This window comes from Bison bison, unplaced genomic scaffold (genome assembly GCF_000754665.1).
Source record: "Bison bison bison isolate TAMUID 2011002044 unplaced genomic scaffold, Bison_UMD1.0 scf7180017864482, whole genome shotgun sequence".
NCBI classification, from domain to species: domain Eukaryota; kingdom Metazoa; phylum Chordata; class Mammalia; order Artiodactyla; family Bovidae; genus Bison; species Bison bison.
Window position 1 is genome coordinate 1,762,894 of NW_011495042.1, and position 16,665 is coordinate 1,779,558.

At 53.6% G+C, this 16,665-nt stretch overlaps 1 protein-coding gene across 7 annotated transcripts in view; it reads left to right on the forward strand.

Moving 5' to 3' along the window:
- FYCO1 (FYVE and coiled-coil domain containing 1) overlaps positions 1–16,665 on the forward strand; it is a 79,827-nt gene that overhangs the window by 26,753 nt on the left and 36,409 nt on the right. For 6 of the 7 annotated variants that reach the window (XM_010862405.1, XM_010862403.1, XM_010862406.1 and 3 more), the window contains 7 exons: positions 591–2,957; positions 3,946–4,038; positions 4,795–4,913; positions 7,035–7,202; positions 9,723–9,872; positions 10,590–10,789; positions 13,279–13,423. In XM_010862405.1, coding sequence (XP_010860707.1) covers positions 591–2,957; positions 3,946–4,038; positions 4,795–4,913; positions 7,035–7,202; positions 9,723–9,872; positions 10,590–10,789; positions 13,279–13,423 — 3,242 coding nt within the window. The remainder of the gene's footprint in view (positions 1–590; positions 2,958–3,945; positions 4,039–4,794; positions 4,914–7,034; positions 7,203–9,722; positions 9,873–10,589; positions 10,790–13,278; positions 13,424–16,665) is intronic. The other variant, XR_827253.1, reaches the window with a different exon arrangement.

The following is a 16,665-nucleotide window of genomic DNA, read 5'->3' on the forward strand; positions in this document are numbered from 1 at the left end:
TGTAGGAAGTAGACAAAGGTATGCACGTACTGTGCTTGAGGGCTTGGCGCAACCCTAGTGCTCAGTGAATGCTAGTGGATAAGGTCAGTTTGGTTAATTTTGTTATCTATGTGAATGGAATGTATCATGTAGTTTAATGGGAAAGAACACAGAAATTATTCAGCAAAGCAAAATAAAGAGTAATCAAGACAAGAAGCATTCAGAGTAGCATCTTTACCCCATTTTGTGATATAATCGCAGCAGGAATTGTGGGTACAGTGCAGTGGGTGAGCAGTAGTTTACATATAACTTAATTTCTCTGAGAGCGAACATCCACTGTGTTACCGACACTAGCAGCGGTGGGATGGGAAACGTCGATTCTGGGTCTTGGGAACTCATGCGTGTGGCATTGCATCATGGTTTTAGGATGTGCTGCTGACCTTCTCTGGCAGCTGCTTTGAGCGAAGGAGTTCCAGTCCTCCGAATAGCTCCATAGACTTTAGGTCACCTAATTGCTGTAGTTTTCCTTCTGTTCGCATAAATTCTAAAGCTTGACCAAACAGCTGTGTAGCTTCATCCCCAGGCCACTTATTTTCCATGTTTCCGCCCAGACTCAGGAGATGGCCTCCAGCCTGGACCTGAGCAACCCCTTAAACAGCGAGTCCCTGGAGGGCTTCGACGAGATGCGGCTGGAGCTGGACCAGCTGGAGGTGCGGGAGAAGCAGCTGCAGGAGCGGATGCAGCAGCTGGACAGAGAGAACCAGGAGCTGAAGGCGGCCATCAGCCTGCAGGGAGAGCAGCTGCAGGTGGAGAGGGAGAGGGGCCGTGCCACCGCTGAGGACAACAGTCGCCTCGCGGACATGGTGGCTGCACTCCAGAAGCAGTGGGAAGTCACCCAGGCCATGCAGAACACCATGGTGGAGCTGCACACGTGCCTGCAGGCCCTCGAGCTGGGGGCTGCGGAGAAGGAGGAGGATTACCACTCGGCCTTGCGGCGGCTGGAGTCCTTGCTCAAGCCCCTGGCTCGGGACCTCAAGGCCACCCATGACTCCCCGCACAGGAGGAACCAGGACATCCCCGCAGCCAATGTCCTGGAGCAGCTGGCCGCAGCCGAGCAGATGGCCGCTCCGGCTCTGGATGCAAAGGAGAGGGAAGAGCGTGTCTCCAGTGACTCGGCCCTGGAGACCCAGGAGCTGGCGGTGAGGCTCCAAGCCTTGGAAAGCGAGAATCCCCGCATCCAGGAGCTCAGCGGGCAGCAGGCAGTGCAGCTGGAGCCACTGGCCGGGGAACTGCAGCTGAAGGAGGAGGCCCAGACCTGCCTGGAGCGCCTGGTGGAGGAGACAGCCCTGCTGCGGGACGAGCTGTCCTGCAAGGGGCAGGAGGCAGCCCAGCTCCGGCGCCAGCTGCAGGAGTCGCTGGGCCACTTGGGCTCCCTGGAAGAGGAGCTCACGGAAGCGAGGCGTGAGGCGCGGCAGCGGCTGGAGGAGAAGGAGCTGCTGGAACAGGAGGCCCGCTCGCTGACACGGCAGCTGCAGCTCCTGGAGACCCAGCTGGCCCAGGTGAGCCAGCACGTGAGTGACCTGGAGGAGCAGAAGAAGCAGCTCATCCAGGACAGGGACCACCTCAGCCAGAAGGTGGGGATGCTGGAGCAACTTGCTGCACAGCTAGGCCCAGGTCTGCCCGACGCGGCTGAGACGCTTGAAGCTCTGAACTCTGTCCCACAGCAGGCCTGCGAGATGCCAGAGGAGGAACAGCGGGGCCTGCGGGAGGGACAGACAGACAATCCCAGGGTGCACGGGACCGGCATGGAGGACCAGCTCCAGCAGGCCCACAGGGAGCTGGAGAAGGAGCTGCAGAATGTAGCTGAGCGCAACCACATTCTGGAGGAGAAACTTCAGGCCCTGCAGGCTGATTACCAAGCGCTGCAGCAGCGGGAGGCGGCCAGCCAGGGCTCCCTGGCCTCTCTGGAGTCAGAGCAGACAGAGGCAAGCATGTGGGCCCACATGGCAGAGAAGGAGGCTGCCCTGCAGAGCAAGGAGGCCGAGTGCTGGCGACTGCGGGAACAGGTGGAGCAGGGCCAGCAGCTCGCCGAGGCCCGGGATGGGGAGCTCCAAGCTCTTGCAGGCCAGTGCCAGCAGCAGACCCAGCTGATTGAGACCCTCAGGGCAGACGGAGGCCAACAGGGTCTCAGCCCACCTGAAGACCATGCGCCGCAGGAGCTGGCCGTCCAGCTGGCCCTGTCTCAGGCGCAGCTAGAGATCCATCAGGGGGAGGCCCGGCGACTCCAGGCCATGGTGGTGGAGCTCCAGGCCAAGCTGCAGGCCGCCCTGGGGGACCAGGAGAAGGTGAAGAGCCAGCTGAGCGTAGCTGAGACTGCTCTGACAGAGCACAAGGCCCTTGTGCAGCGACTGAAGGAACAGAACGAGGCCCTCAACAGGGCCCACGTCCAGGAGCTGCTGCAGTGCTCTGAGCGCGAAGGGGCGTTGAGGGAGGAGAGGGCCGAAGAGGCAGAGCGGAGGGAGGAGGAGCTCCAGATCCTGCGGGAGGAGCTGTCCCGGGTCAGGTGCAGCTCCGAGGAGGCCCATCTGGAGCACACTGAGCTGCAGGAGCAGCTGCACCATGCCAACATGGACACGGCAGAGCTTGGCATCCAGGTCTGTGCGCTGACTGCGGAGAAAGAGCGGGTGGAGGGGGCGCTGGCCCACACCATTCAGGAGCTGCGGGAGGCCCAAGAGGCAGCCTCCAGGGAGCGGGAGGGCCTGGAGCACCAAGTGGCAGGGCTGCGGCGAGAGAAGGAGAGCCTGCAGGAGCAGCTGAGGGTGGCCGAGGAGACAGCCGGCTCGCTGCCTGGTCTGCAGGCCCGGCTGGCCCAGGCTGAACAGCACGCCCAGAGCCTCCAGGAGGCCTCACGCCAGGAGCTCGACACCCTCAAGTTCCAGCTGAGCACCGAGATGATGGACTACCAGAAAAGACTGAAGGTAAACCTCCCCCAGCCGTTTGAGCTGCACCCAACCCCTGCAGCAGGGCCTGGTGGGCCCGCGAGTGAGTGGGAGGTGCCTTGGGCCATGTGGCCCGGGAGTGTCCTGTTGTCACAGCCCACAGCGTCCTTGTCGTGCGAGAGCCTGTCAGGGACTCAGCACCAGGGAGGGTGCCTTCACTCAGACATCTGATGCCATTGCAGACAAGTTGGGCCCACACAGAATCTGTTTTTGTAATTAGCAGCCAACGTTTTAAGAGCAAGTTGCTTGTGGCTTTAGTTCGGGGGCTTCTTTTGAAATCTTAGGAGGCCTGTAAGCCTGTGCCCTCATTCCTGCATGGCAGCAGGAGCAGGGTGGGAGTGCCTGCTGTAAGGAAACATGAGGCCTCTGGTGTTTTCCTTACCCTCGTTTATGTACTTGCTGTCCAAGCCCTGTGGGCTTGTGAGTTCCTGACTGCCTCAAATCCTGTCCCTGGATTCTCTGTCCCTTCAGCTGCCTTCTGATAACAGTGCAGTTGTAATAAACCAACTCAATTCATTTTCACAAGACCCTTGGGGTAGACGAGCTTATGTGTGCCCTAGACTGCACGGGGGAGAAGGTTAAGAGTGAGGACACAGGCAAGCAGCCGGGGCTTCGGCCTCTGATGCTCGTCACGTGTCTGTGTGCTTCTGGGCCTGTGCGCTCTCAGCCCACTGCTCTCGCTCAGGCAGCTGCTGCCTCCCCACAGATGTGCCTCCACCCTGTGTCGCTCCATCCCGTGTAGCTCCACGTGGCTCATGCTCCACCTTCCCTCGTAGAAATGAAATGCTAAGCTCAGAGGCCAAGCTAAATCTCTTAGCTTGACAGGACTGTATTACCAGTGAAGCCCAAAGCTTAATTTAGTTTGAGAGAAAGAGAAGTGGCTTGTTTTTACCCACTTGGGTGAATGGGGCCGAAGGAGTCCCAGAACAAGGACCCCACTTTTCTGATCCCTTTCCCATCCTCTCAGACCTCCAGTGAAGAATGCAGGACCCTCAGGGGCCAGCTGGAGGAGCAGGGTCGGCAGCTGCAGGCCACCAAGGAGGCCGAGGGGAAGCTGAAGGTAGGCCCGAGCCCTGGGGCCCAGGGGAGGTGCTCCTGCCTGCCTGAGCAGGGCCCGGCCCCTCATCCACCTGGTCATCGTACTCCCGGGCCGTGGGCCTGTCGGGGAGGGAATCTCACTTGTCTCTCACCGGACCATGAAGAGGCCTCCCTGCGGGAGATCCAGTGTGCCCTAGACACCCAAAGTCTGTGTCATGGCCCTGCCACTCCCTGAACACCTGGCTGGAGCTGCCAAGTGTTTTTTTATACCACCCCCCACCTTGTCTTTGGAGAAGGAAATGGCAGCCCACTCCAGTATTCTCGCCTGGGAAGTCCCATAAACAGAGGAGCCTGGCAGGCTACAGTCCATGGGACCGCAAAGAGTCAGACACGACTGAGTGACTACCGCGCACACACATCCACACGTGTTCTCCAAGTCAGTGAGTCTGACCTGAGCTTGAGCAGGGGAGGCACTGAAATCTGTCTTCAGGGCTGTGACATTTTTCAGAAACCCCCACACCCTACAACCACACCTCTATCCCCACCCTGGAGCCCCTACACCCACCACAACTGGCCCTAGTTGATGCTCAAGGGACATAGTTACAAACGGGAATCTGTCCTACTCCACACACGTACTAGTTCTCGGCCTCTTAATCTTAAATGAAAGCCCCTCCCGTTAGAAGTGCGCCGGCCAGATGGGGTGGAGCGAGCCAGTCACCGTGTGGTACCTCGCACGGCTTCTGCAGCCAGGCGTCTTCTCCCTGCTGTCCTGTGCCAGGCCGCCCAGGCGGACGTGCAGGAGAAACTGAGCTGCACCAGCAAGCACCTTGCCGAGTGCCAGGCCGCCATGCTGAGGAAGGACGAGGAGGGGGCCGCCCTGCGCCAAGACTTGGACAGGTTAGTTACACAGTCTGCCCGCGGGGCCAGTGGGAGAGTCCGCACGGAAGGGGCGGGTTTGGTCTAGTCGTTTAGAAAGTCAGCCACTCACTCAGCTTTAAAAAGTCCTTTTGCAAGAAAAGCTGTAGACCCAGGGAGTGCTTATGTCAGAAGCATGCCACAGAGCTCCTTGGCAGTCGGCCTGTCACAAGCCTGTAGAAGCTGCAGGGAACCTTTCTCTTAATCCATTGTCGTCTCTGGGGGGCATATTTCAGTTCAGGAACTTCATGCTTTGGTAAAAATCAAATGAAATAAAAATTGGGCAAGTGTCATGATACTAACAACAGCAAACATTTAAGCCTAAAATGTGGCAGGTACCATTTTAAATGCTTGAAATCTACTTGCCTATTTAATCCTCCCAACGGTCCTGTGAGGATGGTATTATTATTTATCCTATTTTATAGAAGACAAAAATGCGGCTCAGAAGAGTGAAGTCACTTTCCCAGGGTCACAGTGTGTAAGTGGTGATGGCAGGACTAGAACTTAGAACATTTGGCTCCAGAGTCTTTTTCTGAACAACTACCTAAAAAATATATAGACGGATAGTTTTGTGTTTTATCGTATTTTGTTTTGTTTTGGGGAACTGGTTTGTGAATTATGTGTGTGCACGTTTTCCCCAATATGAGTTTTGACCCGAGTTCTTCATCAATGACAGGCTGCGGGGTTAAGTGTGAGGTTCTCCCAGCTCATCCAGGAGTGAGCGAGCGAGCCAGGGAGCAGGATCAGCTTGTCTTCTGATGCTCCACAGATTCTCTGGTGCTGTGTCTGTGGAGAACACGTCTTGCCGTCACCCTTTCGTCATCATTTCTTTTAACCTTAAAATATGGCCCTCCCTGTGTCCAGCCCCAAGGCTGCCACGTCTTCAGACCTGGCAGCCCCGGAGTTGTGCATCATCAGCCCACCACCCAGCGACGGGGCCAGGCTCATCCTGCAGGGATCCTGGCACCGGATTGCATGTGTGCTCCCAGCAGAAGCAGACACATCGAACTTCCCTGAGGCTTTAGCTTTCCCATCCATCTCCTACCACCTGCTTCTAGGCCTGGCCCAGGCTCAACGGGAGATCCAGACCACATTGGATGCGTAGTAGCCTAGATGTGTGTTTCCTCTCATCTGACTGTCCTTTCAGAGTTCAATTCCTGTAGTACTCTGGCTGCCCTTAGCCAGGTCATGTTCGTGTGACAACTTAAATAGAACCTCCTAAGTTGGTGGTATTTTTTTTTAATGCTATAACTGTGTGTATATCTATGTGTCCCCAAGATCATTCGGTGGACAGTGTCTCGTAAACAGCCTGCTGACAACTTTTTGCTGGACATGGCAAGGCTGGAATAGATACAGATTGATTGGTCAGGTGCAGCCCTCTAGTTTTATGGAGCTTTTGTGAATGCCTTGGTTCATAAACCATCCTTGGAAAGCCACTGCCTTAGGGGACTAGTGAGCTGAATGAGAAGTGGGCAAGGATGGGCAGACTCTGGTTCAGCCAGCCCCTCTCATAGCCTGAGACTCTGCAGTACCCAGAGCAGGATTCCGTAGGCCTCGAAGCCTCAGGTTGAACTCCTGGCCATTCAGAGTTAGTGCCTGCTCTGTGCCCAGTGCCACACCTCATGTGTAGAGTCCCAGAGAATCATGGGGGACGGATACTCCTCTGCCTGGTCACCTCCAGGAAGCTGCGCCTCAGTTCTTCCTGTTCTGACTCCTTTTTCCTCTGCATATCCACCCCCCGTCACAAACCCATGCACCTCACCCATTGGGCTCCTTTCACAACCTCAGTTTTCTCCAAAGAAAAGTGGTACGGAGTTTGACCCACCTGGGGTGCTCCTAGTGACCTGAGGTCAACCTCCTTTCCCGAATGTCCCTTGTATTTGTTGTGGGGGTAGCAATGTGTGAAGAGTTTGGGTGTGTGAGAGGAGGTTTGAAGGCTTAAGGTTTGAATATCCACCCTGTGAGCAGAACAGTGCAAGGGGCTCCCCCAAGACAAAGGCTGGTAGGGCAGCGGGACTGCTTATTAGAGGCTGGGGTTAGCCCGGGGGAAGGGGGAAGCTGGAAATAGTGGGTGATGAGGACTACTTACCGCTCCTCCACCAGGACCCAGAAGGAACTTGAAAGAGCCACCACAAAGGCCCAGGAATATTACAACAGACTCTGCCAGGAGGCGGCAGAAAGGGAGAAGAATGACCAGAAGATGCTCGCTGACCTGGATGACCTGAACAGAACCAAGAAGTACCTGGAGGAGCGGCTGATAGAGCTGCTCAGGTGAGTGTCGGGACAGACCAGGGACCGGGGGCTTCCCCTGAGCTTGGCTTTTCTTGAAGGAAGTGTGACTCTTCCTGAAGGGACTGTTGCAGGGAAGTGGGCCCTGTCTGCTTGTGTTCTGTTGTAAGGGCACACACACATGAACAGGGTCTACTCAGGCCCTTGGCAGCCTTAAAAGACAGGATTTCATTGTTCCCACTAGTGTGCATCTGGTTTGTGTTTTCGTATTGCTGTGTTAATTGTTTTCAAACTCTCCATGTACTCAGCCACAGAGTGACAGTCAAAGATGATTAACATCCTCAGGGACTTCTCCACTCCCTTGCCCCTCTCTCAGGAGTCCTTTTCTCCTTCTCCTCCATCCGACTCTTCCCAGCGCCCGGGGCCCCAAACTCCAGTGCGTCAGGTAGCAGCTGTGTGCTTCGTCACTCAGGCAGCAGACAGTGGTGTGAATGTGCGAGCCGGGCTGGAGGGGCTGAGAAACCAGAGGGCAGGCTGCACTGCTGCTGCCACGTCCCCTCACTTCAGAGAAGGTAGAAATCTGGATTCTTATGTGAAATTGGTCTGAGTTTTAAATGTTGGCAAGTCATTCCAAAAAATTTGTAAAGCTTTTTGTATGGGAATCTTTCTTTTTTGGCTGCGCCCTGTGGCTTGTGGGGTCTTAATTCCCTGACCAGGGATCGAACCTGTGGCCCCTGCAGTGGAAACCCAGAGTCTTAACCACTAGACCTCCAGGGAAGTCCCAGAAGTTTTCAAAAATACAAAGGTAGATAGCAGAATGCACCCCTCTGTACCTGTCACCCAGCCTCAGCATTATGCTCATGACCAAGTCCTGTGTTTCCTGGAGTCCTACCCATTTCTCCCACCTCCTCAGACTGTTTTGAAGCAAATCCCAAACTTCCTGTCATTTTATCCACAAGTATTTTGGTATGTGCCTTCCTAACACTGGGACTGCTTATTTTAAACAACCACAGTATCATTACTATGCTTAAAAATTTACTAATTCCCAATGTCATCAAGTATCTAGTCATTTTGAAATTTTTCCAATTGCTTTATAATTTTTTCTAGTCAGAATCTAAATTAGATCTGTGTGTTGCATGGTGATACGTTTCTTGGATCTCTCTTACTTAGGCATGGTTTCCCCACCATCTCTCTTCTTTTCCTTTGCAGTTTACTTTTAAAGAAAGCAGGCCATTTATCTGGTAGAGTTTCCTGTAACCTGGGCTTTGCTGATTACATCTCTATAGTGTCATCTAACATGTTCTTCCCTCTTTGTGTAGCCTATAAATTGACAGTTACAACTAGAGCAGTGGTTCTCAACCCTGATGCAAATTGGAGTCACTAGGGGAGCTAATAACTAACGTAACACTCAGGTCTGGACCCCACCCAGACCACCTAGAGTGGAATTCTTGGGAGTGAGGTCCAGGTATCAGTGAGCAAGAGTTGAAAATCCCTGCTCCACTAGACACTGGCTCAGACTCAAAGTTTTGTCCAAAAAACTCCATAGAATTGGTTTATAGTTTTGGGTCTTTCTTTCAAGAACCACATAAAATCTGGTTAGCCCTTTCTTTACAGTGTCAGCAGCCATGTATAAGCGATGCCTAAATGTACTAATTCATTTGGGGTTGCAAATTGGCAATAATAAATTTTGACTAATTTGGAAGCTTGAAAACTCTGCCCATGTGCCATCAATTTGCAGACTAGGGACTCAGCATTTGTGACCTCTGCGTTCACACACCTTCCAGAAGTTTTTGTTGGAAAAGCCCAGGTCCTGACACAGTTGCCACGTTGCCAGGGTCTGGGCGCCTGGCCTCCCGGGGCCAGACAGAACAAGCCGTGGCCCAGTTTGGAGAACGATGCTGATCACAAGAAATGAGTCTTTCTGCTTCCTGACAATGTCAGGCATTCCTGAAAAGTCCATGTTCTGGTTTATATTTCAGGGGAACAGTCTTTGGTTGACTTGGAGTCCCTGACTGATGAGAGTGCCAGCTTCTCTCAGGGCCTGGTGGCTCTGGTGTGGCTCTCAGTCATCAGTGGCTCACATGTTGCCAGGGCCATTAATTATTACTTAAACCGTAAAAACAAGAAGGGTCCCAAACATCCTGAAGATCTGGGTGGGCGGTATATTCCTGGTTATTTGGCTCACAGCACACTGGCTGTCTGTACTTGTGGCAGCACGTGACAGCCTAACCTCCCAGTGGCCGTGTACACCGTCATTTAGACCCCTGGGCAGCTGGTGACCCTTGTTAGTGCTAGCAGGTCTTTGCAGTTGCCAGAGCCCTTTATGGACCCCACAGGCCCCCATACCTTCACATGTGCGGTGTCAGATCAGGACCCACACACTGGGGGACTCCTGCTGAGTCTGGATCTGCTGTGGGGTGACAGGTGACCTCGGTATCAATAAAAGTGAATTCCCCTCCTGTCTTGCAAAATTCAGAAGCAGTCTTTTGAAGTGAATCCAGAGGTAGTTCTGTCATTTTCATGGACGCTTTCTTCTGTTTTTCTAATGTGGCTCCGTCCCAGGGACAAGGATGCTCTCTGGCAGAAGTCAGATGCCCTGGAATTCCAGCAGAAGCTCAGTGCTGAGGAGAGATGGCCCGGGGACATGGAGGCGAACCACTGCCTCGACTGCAAGCGGGAGTTCAGCTGGATGGTGCGGAGGCACCACTGCAGGTCAGCGGGCGGCTCGTGGGCAGGGCCCAGAGCCAGAGCAGAGGGCTCCGGACGGGGAGTTAGGGCAGGCGTTGGCATGGCGGCCGCTTGTCTAGGAAGAGCATGTTGTCTTTTAGTTTTGAGGGAACCAGTTGAGGAGGGGGTGTTAGGCAGGGTCCCAGCAGGACACTCAAGGATCCCCGAAAGGGAAGAGAGTTGAATACAGGGCATGTGGGCAGAAGTAAGGGGACCCCCAGGGATGTGGGACACCCAGAGACCCAAGTCTCGATGCTCGCTTGGCCTGTGGGGATCAGAGGGGAGATGGACTATGGAGAGAGCAGGGGCCGAGGCTCTGCCAGAGGAAGCAGAGACCTCCCTGTCCCCAGGACCCGAAGATGGGCAGGCGGGAATGAATTTCAAGTTGGGACGGGGGCGTGGAGAATCATCTTTGGTTTTAGAGCCCAGCACCCAGGCGTGGGATGCCCACCTGCATCATAATGTCAGGGAAGGGGGCTCAGCCTGCCTGCTAGGACCCTAGGAAGTAAAACTTCCTCCCATCAGGTGTCACCCAGGCGGCTTTCTTGGAGTCTTAGGAAAGGGGCCTTGAGGCCATGGTCCAGAGCGGGCAGAGTTGGGTGTGATGAGCCATGTGGCGTCCGGAGCCCAGTTCCAGCGCCGAGCAGGGCGCTCGCGGCCCCTGTGTGGCATCCTTACAGCCCATGCCCGTGTCGTCCCCAGGATATGCGGGCGCATCTTCTGTTACTACTGCTGCAACAACTACGCCGTGAGCAAGCACGGTGGCAAGAAGGAGCGCTGCTGCCGGGCCTGCTTCCGGAAGCTGAGCGAGAGCCCCGGCTCTCCCAACAGCAGCAGCTCGGGCACCAGCCAGGGGGAGCCCAGCCCCACGCGATCCCCGGCCCAGGCCACCGGAGGCCAAGGTCAGCTCCCCCACTGCCTCTGTTCCCCGGGGCCACCCTCCCCACCGCCCCACTGGGGCTGCTTAGCTGAGCCACGCCTAGTTCAGTACTTCCAAAGTGAGGCACTGAAACTTTCTTTTTGATGTAATCAGGATGAAAGTGAATTGAAAAGGGAATAACTTTCTCCTGATATGATTCAGCATTATTATTTAACGTGAAGTCTGTTTGCCTCTTAACTCATGTACCACCGGTGGAATGCCACCCCACGCTTTAGAAAATGCTGTCTCCCAGGCCCCAGCCCCGAACTTCTGTCCCGGGATAACCGAAGGCCAGGCGTTGAATCTGGAAATGAGCGCATCCTTCCCTGTCTTCCCAGTAGCTCATGTTCTTGGGCAGAACTGCAGTGACTTGGGCGGCAGTGAGCGCTGTCTGTGCTCAGACACCACTGCCTCCTGCAACCAGAGCCCTGCCCTCCTCGGCCTCAGTCTGGATCCAGGCCAGCCAGCCTTCAGAGACACTGTTAGCTCCTCTTTTGTTTAAATGGATCATCAAGGAGGTTGGCCGGCTCCATTATTTATACTAGATACAAACAACTGCTCAAGGATGGGGAAGTGTACTTTGCACAGCATTAGTGTGTTATTTAAAAGTTACTGAATTTTGAAAGCCCTTTGTATATCCTGAGTATGATTTATTTATCATATATGTGTTTTACAAATGTTTTTTTCCCAACCTGTATCCTGTCTTTTTAAATTTTCTTTTGATGAGTATAATTCGGATAAAGTCCAGTCTATCAGGTTTTTTTCTTATGGGTCAATTTTTTCCTGTTCTTTTAATATCATATCTCTTTTTGTTTGACTCAAGAACTCAAAGGTCTTCTTTTGTTTTCTCCTAAAAGTTTTATAGTTTTAGATTCACGTTTAGGTCTATGGTTCATTTTGAGTTAATTTTTTTATATGATGCAAGCTTTGCCCAAAGATTCATTTTTTGTAAATGGTTGTCCAGTTATTCCAACACCATTGGTCGAAAGGTCTATTCCCATAGAATTGCTTTTGTGCTTTTCTCAAAAATCAGTTGCCTTTATGTATGATTCGGTATCTGGACTTTTTGTTCCACTCCATTTACCAACGTGCCTTTTCTTTCACCAATACCACACTGTTATGATTGCCGTAATTTTATAATAAGTCTTAAAATCAGGCAGGGTGAGTCCTCTAATTTTCTTCTTTATTAAAGTTTGGCTATTCTAGGTTGTACACTTTTCCATATAAATTTTAGAATTAACTAGTCAGTTTCTACAAAAACATCCTGGTGACATTTTGGTTGGGATTGCGTTGAGTCTCTACAGCAGTCTAGGGAGAATTGCCAAAGTAACAGAGTTGAGTCTTCCAGTCTACATGTGGCAGAGCACTCGGTTTAGGGCTCCTTTGGTTTCTCTCGGCGGGTATCATTTTAGGTCCCTCTTGGTCATTTTCCCTTCCCTTCTCTTCCTTCCCCCTTCCTCCTGCCAGCCTCAAAAGGCGGGTTCAGGAATGTGGCTGGGCCTGTGGAAAAAAGCCAGTCCTGGTCCCCCTTTTCAGCCTGTGCCTCAAGCCGCCCTCCATTATGCAGACTTCGGACCAGAGGAAGAACATCCCTCCTAAAGCCCGGCCCGTCCAGGAGCCGTGAGGCGGGGCCCACTGGGAACTTGCAGCCCACATGAACTCTTCTTCTCCTGACACGCCTGGCTCATTCTGGGTGTTTCAGTGACAACACAGGGTGGCATGGTGCCAGCGTGCTGAGGTTGCTTGTTTTGATTTCTGATATTTCCTGCCTCCTCCCCTGCCTGTCTTTCTGTCTTACTTGCCTTTTCTTCATCTCAGGCCTGCCATCACAGCTTCCATCACATGCAGGAGGGTGCTTGTTGGCGGGGTGGGGCTGACTAGAACAGCAGCATCCACACAGCGTCCTTCCTACCCAGTGCTCTGCAGGGTTAGGCACAATTCTGTCAAGCTTCAGGGGTTGGTGGGGTTGGGTGGGGTTGGTGGGGTTAGGTAGGGGGGTGAGGTCAGTTCTTTTCCACCCCCTAGTGGACTGAGATGGAAATGCAGGTCACACAGAATCCTGCTCTCAAAGAAGCATGCATGAGGTGTGTGTCTGCTGGAGCAAGGATTCAGCAGCAGGGAAGTATGTTTATCTTTTTGTTAGGTTCTTTCCTGATAAGGTTTTGATAAGTTTTTTCCTTCTAAGTAAGGGGCCTCAGAGAACATGTTAGAGCTTAAAACCCCTCCACGCCCCTGCCTAAGGGACTTCAGAGAAGACACTTACTTTGTGCGTTCAGTCTCACCTGTAGTCCCCTCATCTGCTTTTCTGAAACATCCCAACAGCCCTTTGTTTCCATCCCGACAGAGTTGCTGTCGGTTGAGCGAGCGCTGCAGGGTGCGTCCTCCTGGTTCGTCCTGCGTAGCTGCACTCCCTCCCCGTCCTTTGCATGACCATGCGTCTCTCCTCTCTCTCTGCTCACATCTGTGCCCCAGGTGCAAACACAGACTGCCGGCCGCCGGATGACGCCGCCTTTGACATCATCACAGATGAGGAGTTGTGCCAGATACAGGAGTCCGGCTCCTCCTTGCCTGAGACACCTACTGAGACTGACTCTCTTGACCCAAATGTGGCTGAGCAGTGAGTAGACTCACATCCATTTTCTGAGTTCTCATGAAGTGCCTGGCATTGTGCCTTCTTTCTTTTTTAAAAAATATCTATTTGGGTGCACGGGGTCTTCGTTGCAGCACTCAGGGTCTTCAGTCTTCGTTGCAGTGTGCAGGACCTTTAGTTGTGGCGTGCGAACTCTTAGTTGAGTGTGAGATCTAGTTCCCTGACTAGGGATTGGAGCCAGGCCCCCAGTAATGGAGCTTGAGTCTTAGCCACTGGACCACCAGGGACGTCCCTGGCCTTGTGCTTTCTCATTGGAGGATTAGGAAAGCTCAGAAGCAGGGTCGCCTGTCTTTCATTAAGGGAAGGTGCCTGAGAACAGTGCTCAGGGCAGGTGGCCCTTGAACAGCACCGGGACTCGGGGAGTGGTCAGCGTGGAGCCTTGTCAGAGAGTTTCTGGGCATTTCTGTCAGCAGTCCTCCTGATTTCAGCAACTCCATGAAGCCTTTTTTGTCTTGGGCAGCTATATTAATCCACTTAGGCCGCCATGACAGATGCCATACACCAGATGACTTCAACAACAGAAATCTAATTTGTCAAATTCCGGAAGTCCAAGGCCAAGGTGCCAGCAGGTTTACTTTCCCCAAGACCTCCCCTTGGTTTGCAGACAGCCGCTCTCTTTCTGTCTTTGCATGTGGTCGGCCCCAACCCTGGGCATGTGCACCCTTGTCTCTCTGGGTCCTAATCTTCCATTCTTATAAGGACACCAGTCAGACTGGATTAGGGCCCACCTCATTGGCCTCATTTTAACTAATTTCTTTAATGATCTTGGGCTTCCCTGGTGGCTCAGATGGTAAAGAATCCACCTTCAATGTGGGAGACCTGGGTTTGACCCCTGGGTTGGGAAGATCCCCTGGAGGAGGAAATGGCAACCCACTCCAGTATTCTTGCCTAGAGAATCCCATGGGGTCACAAAGAGTCGGACACGACTGAGCGACTTGTCACTTTAATGGTCTTATCTCCAAAAGCAGCCCCGTTCTGAGGCGCTGGGGGTAGAACGTCAGCATGGGGACTGAAGTGCACGTGCTCACGTGCAGCAGAGATCCGGGATGACTTCTGCTGGATGATTCAGAAGAGCAGCCCTTCCTGGGCTGCCACAGCCATGCTCAGAGCAACACACTGCTCTTTAAAAACCACGTCATAGAACCACTCATCAGGCCTGGTGATGGTGCCACAAGAAAGGAAGCTCAGATTAATTTCAGTTCTCTCAAGCGGTTTCTCTCAGAAGTTCCTCTGGCTTCAGCTAAGGCCTCTTCGAGCCCCAGAGTTCTAAAAGCAATAAAAAAATATAGACAAGTCTGTTACCCAGCACTCCATGGAACCGAGGGACTTTCCCCCAACCAGCCTGGGCCCTGTCCCATCACCATGACCCAGACCCTCCAAACCTTTCACTGCTGTAGATGGACGGCGTCTGGCACAGGGCCATCCATCCTTCAGTGCCAGCTCTCCATCGGCCTCCCCAATTTTTCTGGGCCAGCTGTTTTCCAACAAAGCTTGTGAGGAGAGTGGTGCAAGGGCTCATTTCTAAATAAATGAGATAACTGCATCAAGTGCCACCGTGTTCACGTGGTGAGAGTTTAAGTCAGGGGACCCAAGCAAAGGTCAAGTTCCCCTCCCTGGCAGCCTCACTTGGTGCTTCTCAGCCCCGGGGTCTAGCTGAAATGCAGTTTCTTGTGCAAAGCACTGCCTGCTCAGAAGCTCGGGGGAGAATTGACAGGGCCCCCGTGTGGGGGGCACACACTAAGTGGGCACAGTTCGTGGCCCACTCTCCATCCAGGCGGGGAGCTTCGCGAGCTTTTGCCCACTCATGCTGAGATCTCTGTTCCTTTCTTCATGCCCAGAATTCAGAGGAGGGTTGGCACCAGTCTGTCAGATTTATCATCTGGGGTTTCTGCTGCATGGGAGGAGATGCACTTAATCTTGGGAGGCTCTCAGCTCAGGAGATTTTAGGCTCCAGCGTGTGTCCCTATACTCGGTTATGCTCAGGCTTGAAGGTGAGTGAACTCGCGTCAAGGATACAGCCAACCCCATCACCCAAGCAAAGGTGCTCACTGTGACCGTGGGCCTTTGCTTTTCCTTCTGAAAGGCCCACCTTGAAGCCTTGCCTGATTGCGTGAGCCTGCAGTGTCCCCCCTGACCCCCATGGATTTGCACTAAGCCACCCTTTTCCTTTGTCACCTGGCAACTCTTCGCTGACTGTGCCTTGACTCCTGGCCAGGTGGGTCAGGGGTCAGGTGAGCCAGACCAGAACCTCAGGGCCTTGGAGATGGCCTCGGGCTCTCAGGTGCATGAGAAAGTACCCCAGTAGCTCCCCTGTCACTTCACCCCTCATCTTCCCCTTTCCTAGTAGGAGCAAAAGCAGAAGGTCTTTTGACCACTGACAAACGTGTGTGTTTCAGTCGTGGGAAATCAGGAAGCGTTCCAGGGAAAGGAAACTGCCAGCATGCTGGCCTCAGCCTCCAAGGCAGATCCGGGGCTAATGGATGGGTCTGCAGTCCTGTGCCTAGTCTGTTTGGGCGAAGGGTAAGCCCTCCGAGTCAGTTCAGGGCGTGCCCTGTCTTACACCTTGCTTACACATTAACTGGAGGCAGACACCTGTGTCTCCTGCAGCTTTTTCTTAGGTTTAAAACCACCAGGAGTCTGAGAAAGCTGTGGTGGGGAGAGGGGTGGTACAGAGCCTGGGTGTGTGTACACGCCCTTGCCAAGAGATTTAGAGAAAGAAAACAGCGAGTCCAAAGTAAGAAGTGGTCCAGGGTTCTAATCCGGAGAACAGATGCCGCCTGGAGGTCGTGTTGCTAAAAGCCCTTGTTGGAGCTTTTTCCCTCTGGAGCTGCGTCTGCACGCCCTCACTTGGTCCCCGCCCAGCCCTCCACAGGGTAGGGGTTATGGTCCCTGTTTCTTGTATCGAGGCACTGAAGCTCAGGAGGCCAGGTAACTCACTCCAGGTCAGGGGGTTGCAAGCATCAGAACCAAGCTTTGTACCCAGAACCCCTCCCTCTAGTCACGGGCACGAGATGCATTTTGCAGCGTACTGCGGCCTTCTCCTGGCCCCGTTTCCCCATCTTCCCATTAAAGAGCTGCCCTCCTTCCTTACCCTTCGTCCACTCCCCACTCCACACATGTGTCCTCAGGACAAACACAGTTGTCTGCCCTGGCCCCTTGGCTGTGACAGGACAGGAAGAGGTCCCAGAACCCAGGCGCTCAGGGAGAGC